Genomic DNA, 9,522 nt, shown 5'->3' with positions numbered 1-9,522 from the left:
ATCTAGGTCTCAGCACATACATTCATCTTCAAATCCCCTCCCCAAAAATATCAGCAGAAGTGGCCTTTGTTAAGCTTGTATAACTTATGCCATTAGCAGATTTAAAGATGTTACAAGTACCACATGTTTAAGCCAGTTGCAAGAAGCCCTGACTTCATTTAAATACCATATATATATATAGATTAAAAAAAAACAGGGTTGGGGGTTTTATCTCAATTCAGTCCCGATTTTAGTTGTACCACCTTACGGCATTGGTCTTTTATTTCTGATCCATACCACCAGAGACATTAGGTAATAATAATTTTCCAGAGCACTAGCTCTTAAGGATTGAAAGTGTGGCATTAAGGGATCCTTAACTACTTACAAGGAAAACACTGGATGCACACAGCAGTGTTCTGCACTCGACTACTGGCTAGGAAAGGCTCTGCCTCAGTGTCCAAAAGCAGACAAAAGAGCCTGGTCAGACACCAGCATCTCTGCACAAACCCTCTTCGGATTACTTTCAACATTGCAAAGCTTTATGATTTGAATGGCATGGGTAGGATAGGCAATCTTTAATTTAAGCTACTGAAAGTGGAATTAATAAGCGTGGTTATCCCACAAGTGAAGTTTTGCAATACTTTTGGTGTATTCTATACATATAAATTGTATATCATCTGTGGTTTAGACTTAATTAAAAATCAATTTATGTAATATTATGGAAAGTCATATGCAGACTTTTGCATAATCTGCGTAATAAAATGTAATTACAAAATTGCTTGTATAAACTGGAGAAGATGACTATAAATGCAGGTCTGAGCACCTTTCAGTTGATGTACTTGTCAGGATGACCAATTGCACCATGGAAGTCCTATAGTCAGAGACAGACTTGGCCTTCTTCCGGAGGAACTGTGCCCATCATTTCCTTGGAAATGAGCTTCTTGAGAAGAGAGTGGAAAATGGATAGGAAGATCATTTGACCACCAACAAGCTGAAACACTAAGATTAACAGCAATCTTAATGTGACACAGAATAACTGCAACTTGCAAAAAAAGGGGGTTTTGACTGTTTTAATGCATTTTGAATCATAATGAAGAAAAACATTTACATCTAAAAACAAATTAGCAGAATAATAAAAAGTGGTTCCACATAACTTATAAATTCTTTTCCAAAAAGGTGGTTTTCACAGATTTAGGCAACACATAAGATGTCTTACTCCAGATTTTTCTGATTTTAACATATATACAAAATTTGTGAAAACTGATGTGCATTGCTCGAGAGAAAAAGACATAAAAGCTTGATTTTGCCCAGTGATGAATTTTCTGTGAAATTCTGCATCAATACTGAAATTGTAACTGCAACTCTACTCCATTTTATGAAATGTTGGACATCGTTCAGTGCTGAAAAGCTCTCCTTAGAATATTCAAAGCCATGAAATGTTTTCCACATATTTAGTCAATGTAACATTGTTCACTACCACAGCTCGTGTGATTTGCTTCAAGGGGAATGATGGCCTCAGTTTACACTTCAGTACACTATATAAAATTAAGCTAAGCAATACTTTAGTATTTAGCTGATTAAGTATTAGCCTGCTCATAAGAACGTGGCTCTAGCACCTTCATTGATTTCCCCCGCCCCCCCCCAAAGTAAAAGTGAGTTAGTCATCCCATTCCTGGTGCCAGAGGTTGGTCCCTCTGGTGATATAAAAAGTTTGCAGCAATGATGATTAAACTGCATAGAGTCTAGTGGTCCTGTATTACATATGTATTTGAGAAGCTCAACAATTTAGTGTAGCAGGACCAAAACCAGTGACCCTTTCCCCACCTCAGACAGTTAAAGGGTTAATCTTTGCTCAAGATACCTATGCACAGGCCACACTGAAGAAACTGCTTCTACTGGCTGAACAGACATTTCTCTCATTTTTAAAGAGCAACAACCTGTGCTAAGTTCTCTCTTTCAAAAACTAAGTGAGCCTTTTTTCCTAAAAAATAAAACCTGCAACCCAACATCAAATGGTTTTATCCCGGTATTAAAAACACAGGAAGAAAAAAAGTGAAAATAAACTTTAACAGCAACCTTTAAGTCTTCTGATAACCAGAGTCAAAAGTGTGTAGCTGCTTTCCCCAACCTCACTAGTTTTGGTACTGAAACAATTTTAAAATACTAGTTCTTTATATATCTTTTACCTCAAAAAACCCCCGAGGGATTTAAGATCAAGCTACAATGACAACCCGTACTATGAAGATACCACATATACTCTCTATTAAATTCCTTGGTCCTCTCATCTTTCTCAGTGTTATGCTCCAAACCACTTCTAGGACCCCACTTTCCCTGTAATTACTCAGTGATGCATTCACTCTCCCATCCCGTTCCACTCCTTTACCTTTATATATTAGTTAATAGGAGAACCAGTTTACAACTCAGCCTCACTATCATCATAAGCACTGCTGTAGAGGACTTGAGCACAGCTGTAGCTTCACATAATCATAAGAATGTGATTAAAAGTCCATAATACTTACTATCTTATGGTAACCCACTTTAAACTCTAAGAATCCCATTATAAGAGCACACCCTTGGATTACTCTAACCCTTCACCTGATACTGTGATATGTCAGACAGTTAGGAGCAGGATCTCCCTTTAGGTAAAAGGAAGTGTCTGTCTGAAGCAGCCTTTCTGTTCTTTCTGAAGATGTCAGCTGCGACTTGCATTTACTTATACAATCAACAGCTGTGGTATAACACCATACTGCTGGTGCAAAAAAGACTAAACTGTGAGGAGCAAAACCAGAGTAAGGTCATTTGGGAGAAAGAAGGGAAACCTACTAATTACCCCCTTTTGGTACAGAACAGGGACTGCTGCAGCCCTAGTCACTGAGAACACGAAGGTGACAGACGATGTTTACTTATCGTATTGCTCCATTAGCTTTAAGTGTTAATTATCTTAAAGATCACATTTAGTATGATTGTCTTTCATCTCATGTTAGAGACTGTACTTCTGCCAGAGTCCAAAAGTGCTTTCTTTCTAGGCTACAGAGAGATTTAATGCATCTTGATTAACATTCATTTTTGAGGTAGTACTCATTTACTTTGTATTGCTGGCTCAAAATAAAAATTAGGGAAGTGAGCACAATTAAAAGTATGCTCACTGTAGGTATACGAAAAAAAACAAAAAAACAGAAAAAACACCATGATTTCATTTCTGGGTAGATCACCAAAAAGAAGCAAATCCTTCTTATAAAGGTTAACTCACATTCACTGGTAAAGTCAAACTTTCATAAATGGTTTATAACAATAGCTATAAACTAAAGTGCTTCAAAATTTGCTTGACGATTTCAGTGATAAGAATTACAATATTCTGAATTTTTGCTAATGTGAAATGCTATGAGATTAGAATCAGTTTTATATAAGAAGGGCAGAATGAACATTTTTCTTTTGAAAAAGAAAAGTACAAAAAGCATCCTGAATTAACCTGGCATTCTGTACTCATTACAAGTTGTTTGTATTTTCCTTCTCAAATCTACTATTTCTCCAGTAACTAGAACAAAAATGGAGTTAAGTTGCACAATATTGCAGCACTAAAAAAAAATTCCAAACAGATGCAAACAGAAAAATGTTTACAATCATACGACTAATGAAATTCACACTTCATTTCAAAGTTTTAGCCCTGCAGATTCTTTTTAACACAAGGCAGATATGTAGAGTCATGGAAAAATGTAACAGACTGCTATATAATCTCTACAATAACTACGTAACTTTCACATTTATGTCACAAATGTAATGCCCTACTGTTTATCTAATAAATGCTAAATAACTTATGAACATTTATGTGCTCTATGCAACAGTGAACTTATTGACCAGTGGATGCCAAAATATAAAAGTTCATACACAAGACAAACTATTTTTTAAAAAAATCACATTTTCTGTACAATTCATGCAAACTGTGCACAATGTGGTAACAAGAACAACATTTGCAAAACTCTCCATTTAAGGATGAGCTTTTACAGCAACAGCAGACCAGTATTCAGAAAAGTCTGCAAAAGTGAAGAAGTCCATGGCAACATAAAATGCAAAAATACTTCCAGCATTTCATTTTTCTTGTAACAAAGCAGGGATGTTGATGTTCCAGCCAATAGCCTGACGATCAAATCCACATGTAAACAGGTTACATATTGGATGGTCCTCACTCCATGCAGAGCAGCATACCATTCTTCTGTGGCCCTGTGACAGTTTAGGAAATACTAGTGTTACTCCAGATGTATTTTGAAAAGGTGTTATGTCAACAAGTTAATGTGAACTGCAGACTCTTTACCAATACTGATAATTTATATTTTGCTAAGGCTTAGCATGTATTCCAAATAACTTTTACATTCAAAAACTTTAAATTAAATACAATGACTCAAAACAGAAACATACTAACGCTCAAGTTACTTTTTACAAATGGTATTTCAGAATCCTAAAGGTCTTAGTTAGTTTCATCTACAAAGTAAGATCTTTATGACAATAATGTTCCTTAGTATCAGCACTGGGCCCATAATAACAGAAGCATACCAACAAACCTTTTTTTTTCCAGGTATGTATGCTATTTATCATTTTGCTTACCAATGTCAACTGAATTTTGATTTTAGCATTTTCATTTATAGAAGCAATCTGAAAATAAGGCACTGCTTCCTGACAACTACTTTGCTATGAGCTTGCAAGATGTAGCGTTGATATTTTTGTTCACCATATTCATAATACAGAAAGGATAATAATACTGCAGGAAGAATGTTATCCCATTACTGGGGAAAAGCAGTGCCTAATCTATTACTCAGATCCAATAACATCAAAAATGCCCCAAGGAGCATTTTGGGCAACATTCAAGTCAAAAAAACACAATGTTTTCTGTAGTGCCTGTCTGAAAGGAAATACTTAAAAAAAAAAAAAACAACAACAACAACAACAAAAAAAAAAACACTACAGATGAATGTTAAACAGTTCTTAAATTTTTCTTTCCCAAATTCTGTCAACAGTGGCTGAATCTACCCACATGGTTGGTCGCCATGGCGCTGTGAGTGATACAGGAAAGACAGAAACCACTGCTTTTACACAGTTATTGTGAAACATACTGTTCATAAAGTATGTGAAATGTGCCACAAAACTGAAGCATTTAAAAAAAACAAAAAAACAAAAAAAACCCCCACGCACTTAAGTGACATTATCCAATTAACTTCACTTACTGTAATTTGTTCCATTAGTGTTTTTCGCTATGCAAAGTAGCACCACAAATGTACGAATCTTTAGCATGGAAAGAAGGAGTGATGATTTGGTACTTGTTCTCAAGTACCAAATATTTATTTGTGTAAGCATGGAGAAGGGGAGTGAAATCTATCACAATATCACACGAAGATGAGCTTGCAAACTGACCTCACTTTTTTTTTTTTTACTTCTTTATAAAACAAATTAAATATGCTGTGACTGAAAAAAATATGAAATCTCAGCGAGTTACTTTCCTGACAAGATTCACACCAAGATGTTAAAACACATTTTGAAGGCTCTTAAACATTTTTTATGTTTCATAGAGGAGGCAGACATTAGTATTGCTTTAGCAAGGAGAAAAATTATGATGAAATCCAGTCAACTGGAAACACCTTTCTGATTTCAATTAAAAAAAATCCAAAATGATATGTTACTTATTTGCATGCTGGCCATTTTCAATAATTAACAATGGTATATTCAACCATTTCTATAGACAAGCATCTTTCAGCATTTTTCAGCTTTTCAACCAGAGCTTAAACCCTAGTTTTAACCTTGTATGAAAGAGAAGAACAGACATACTTTAAGGCTAAAAAATTTCAGTTACCTGTCTATTACTGCGAGGGAGGCGTGCTAATCGCACTCCTGACATGTCGAATAATCTAACCTGTCGGTTGTCGTGTGGAAGGGCAATGATTCTTTGGCCAACACATACATTAATCCTGCAGAGAAGAGACAAAAGTAGGTTATGTACAAAACAGTGAGCCTGGCAAATACATTTTGACAGTACCAGTTTAAGTTCACTGAAAGTGATATAGATGAATTTTTCCTGGTAGATTTCACAAGCAAAATTAAGTATATTAAACCACTAAGATGTCTTCCATAGTACTAGATGCTCAAACGCGCTTAACCTTTGTACTTTGTACTACATATAAAAATCTCAGAAAAGCAATATGATGCATCTATTAAAAATGTACTACATGTGTATTTTATGAAACAACTTCAGAGCTTTTTCTAAACCTAATGAATTTCACCATACAACCTTAGTCACCAAATTAAATTTCTATTCAATGAGTTAAGACTAGAAAATGGTAACTCAAAAGTCTGCTTACCTGTTGACTGCAGAGTCTGTACGGATAGTAGCAATAGGAGACCTCATGTTTTTCAAATCCCAAACTTTTACAGTACGGTCATCACTTCCAGAAACAACATTGTCTCCCACAGTGAAAACTGCTGATGTCACAGTGCTAAACAATTGGGAATAAAAAACAAGGTCAAGTTCTAAAAATCTTCATTAAACTAGCATCTGATTTAAAGTTCTGTTTCTGTTCCTGTATTCCCTTTAAAATGTTTAGCTTGCTTTTTTCTTTAAAAAAAAAACAAAAACAAAAAAAAAAACAAAAAAACCAAAGTAACTTGAAACATTAAATCGTCAAGTGAGGATTTTAGAATAAAACATATTCTTACAAGAAGCCCTGTCAGTTAAGATCTACAGGGCTAGACTGGTCAAAGTGCTAAGAAAAGCCCAGCAGGAAAATGTCAGTCTGGAGACACCTCTCATGTTCCATTTGTCCTAATATGAACTAAATATAACATAATATGGTTCTTAGTAGGATAAATTTTCATAGTTCAGTCTCAAGGCCTTAATTCACTTATATAGTAATGTTCAGTAAGCTATTCAGACAATCAAAATGGAATCAGTAGTATACAGTAAAATTTTCCTTCTTATATCTTTTGAGATCAATAGTCAAATTCTTGTATTTTCCATCCAAAGACTTTTTTTTAAAGTTACCTCAGGTATTTATATTATTCACAGCACAGATACAGAAGAGATCCAGAAATCCATAATTTGAGATGAACTTAATACTATTTTGAATATACAGCTAAACCTGATATAATACATAGCTAGAGCTTCAAGTATAACTCTACTAGCAGTAACTCTCAGTCTACTAATTTCTAACATTCCTATTCTACAAGTATCTAAAGCCTGATAGTCAGATAAGAAAAATGGCAAGTCGTCATATCAGGTAGCATGATTAGCCAGCTCTTCAAATTCGACCCATTATGTCTACAATTGCAAAAGGGCAGCCAGAGAGAGAGAGACTCCCAAGAATCTTTCTGGTGATTTTAAGTGCAACCTGTTGATATCAGGGAAGATTATACAGAGAATTTTATTACAAAAATAGTATATTGTTGAATGCAAATGAATAATTCTCATGATGAGGAGACAATTTTTTTAGCCTATTTTTACCTTTTACCTATTGTTTCATATTAAGCTAGTAAAGTTTCTGTAAAATGGTTACTTTAGTACTATATAAGTTCTCAACTCAAAAAAAAAGTTGTTCTCTGCATACATGATGCACTAACAAAGCATCTTCATCTCTCCCTAAGATCATTAGAAAAGGCTTCCCACCTCTGTTTCTATAGATTTGATTTAATAACCTATCTTGTAACTTGAGTCATGCACATCAATTTCTTAGAATTTAGTAATTTTAATTTAAGTTGTCAGTTGTTACTGTCACTTTGGTTGTTCTGCAGAAATTTGAATTCATGTCCTATCCAAGCTGCTGATTGAGATCAGCGCTAGCCAGGTCGCAATGGACCACTTTACGAAAGCCTCTTAATTTAAATTGACACTAAATTAAGTTTTAATTAGGATGAAGGCCCACTTTATTCATGATACCAAGTTTCCTAATGCTTTATTAGAGCACAGCTAAGCCGCCAAGGAGATGATTATAATGTGAACCAAAAGGTCTTTGCCTAATCTTCTGGACTTTATGAACCTAAAGTCAAAAAGTTAAAACATATCATGAAAGCCACAAGTGATGACTCTCTTTCATTAGGCACCTTAACATTTGGGAAGCTCTGTCACTTCAGGATAGAGCTGGCATGTTCCAAGGGCACTTGTCTTCCACCCACCTGTCCTCCATAAAACTTAACAACTGCAATTCTCTCTTCACTAGTTCTTTATCCAGGTTGCAAAATATCTCAGTAAAATGTTCAAATTGGAATTTCCAAGCACATCCCCTGCACACAAACTCTTTTCCCCCAATCTCCAAAAGGGAAGGGGGAGGGGGGGAGAAATGTACTGCAGCTGCCACCATACTCAATATTAAAATGCAGCATAAAGAAGGACCGAACATTAAAACAGACAACCAAAGCATTACAAACTCTAAACACAGCAGAGTTTGGTAGTATATGTAAAATTTATCATGTCTGTGTTAATACAATTTTTCATATCTCCTCTTTCTCCTGGACTGGGAAACTCAAAAACACTAACTTTGTGCTAAAATTTTCATCCCTCTATCCATTTGAAAGAGGTTTCCAAAGTTGAGTTAAATTCCACTTGCATTTCAAGAGAACAAACAGTTTGCGAAACAGATGTCTAGTATTACTGGTGACGATACCAACAAAAACCTAACTTAAAATTAACTTTCAGACTTGCACTGAACTCAGTACTGCTGTAATACATTTGAAATAACACTGTTTAGATGTTTAAAATTGGCTATTAAATCCCTATATATTCTAACACACACTGTGAGGCTTCCTTGTGCACTTCAGCAGAAGGAATCCAAAACAGAGAAAATCACCAGGAAATGAGTACACCGGATTTTAGTATTCTGCTACTAACACAAAGATCTGATTTGTTTTCCCATCATACGTTTTATTCCAATTACAGATGTAATATGTTATGAAACTGTCTCAAAATAATCCTCCAATTTCAAATGCTTTTTTCCACAACTTTACACAGCTTTACAACTTCTCTGATCTCATATTGGTTCTCCTTTATCATTTGTCACTGTCAAACACGGTTAAGATTTTCCGACCACATAAAATTCTCTCATTCTTCAATTTATCATATTTCAAATGAAAACATTCAAAGGTATTGCTGTGCAAACAGAACAACTCAACCTTTTCTGTTCCTGTCAAAAGAGAAAGATATTCAAAAGAAAAATATTTCCTTTTCTGTATTATTTTCAATTTAGCTATGAATTCTGAAATTACTGGATAAAATAAGAAAAAGTTCATACAATAAAAATGCAATGAATTTTTCCTACAGTTCTCTCTGACAACCAGACAAGTGATAGCAAGCCAGAAGGAAGACTGCCAGGCCATTTTCCGTGACATCTTTAAAGAAGCTTTGTAGCACTACTCCCCTACCTACCACCTCAACAATTCATCATTGTAAGGCACCGCAGTCTAGAATTTGCACTATTTGCACGCACGGGCCACTTTTAAAAAAAGCATTTTTCCATAAGGAGCTTAGAACACAAAGGCTAGATATATAAACAGTTTTTACTGAACCCAGTG

At 35.0% G+C, this 9,522-nt stretch overlaps 1 protein-coding gene across 2 annotated transcripts in view; it reads right to left on the bottom strand.

Moving 5' to 3' along the window:
* Positions 1-1,034: 1,034 nt before the first annotated feature.
* Positions 1,035-9,522, bottom strand: part of WDR37 (WD repeat domain 37) — a 47,253-nt gene continuing 38,765 nt past the window's right edge. For both annotated transcript variants that reach the window (XM_064505772.1, XM_064505773.1), the window contains 3 exons: positions 6,324-6,458; positions 5,819-5,933; positions 1,035-4,197 (listed from right to left, as the gene is read on the bottom strand). In XM_064505772.1, coding sequence (XP_064361842.1) covers positions 4,066-4,197; positions 5,819-5,933; positions 6,324-6,458 — 382 coding nt within the window. In that variant the 3' untranslated portion in view covers positions 1,035-4,065. The remainder of the gene's footprint in view (positions 4,198-5,818; positions 5,934-6,323; positions 6,459-9,522) is intronic.

This window comes from Dromaius novaehollandiae, chromosome 2 (genome assembly GCF_036370855.1).
Source record: "Dromaius novaehollandiae isolate bDroNov1 chromosome 2, bDroNov1.hap1, whole genome shotgun sequence".
NCBI classification, from domain to species: Eukaryota; Metazoa; Chordata; class Aves; order Casuariiformes; family Dromaiidae; genus Dromaius; species Dromaius novaehollandiae.
This window is presented reverse-complemented; position numbering and strand designations above follow the sequence as displayed.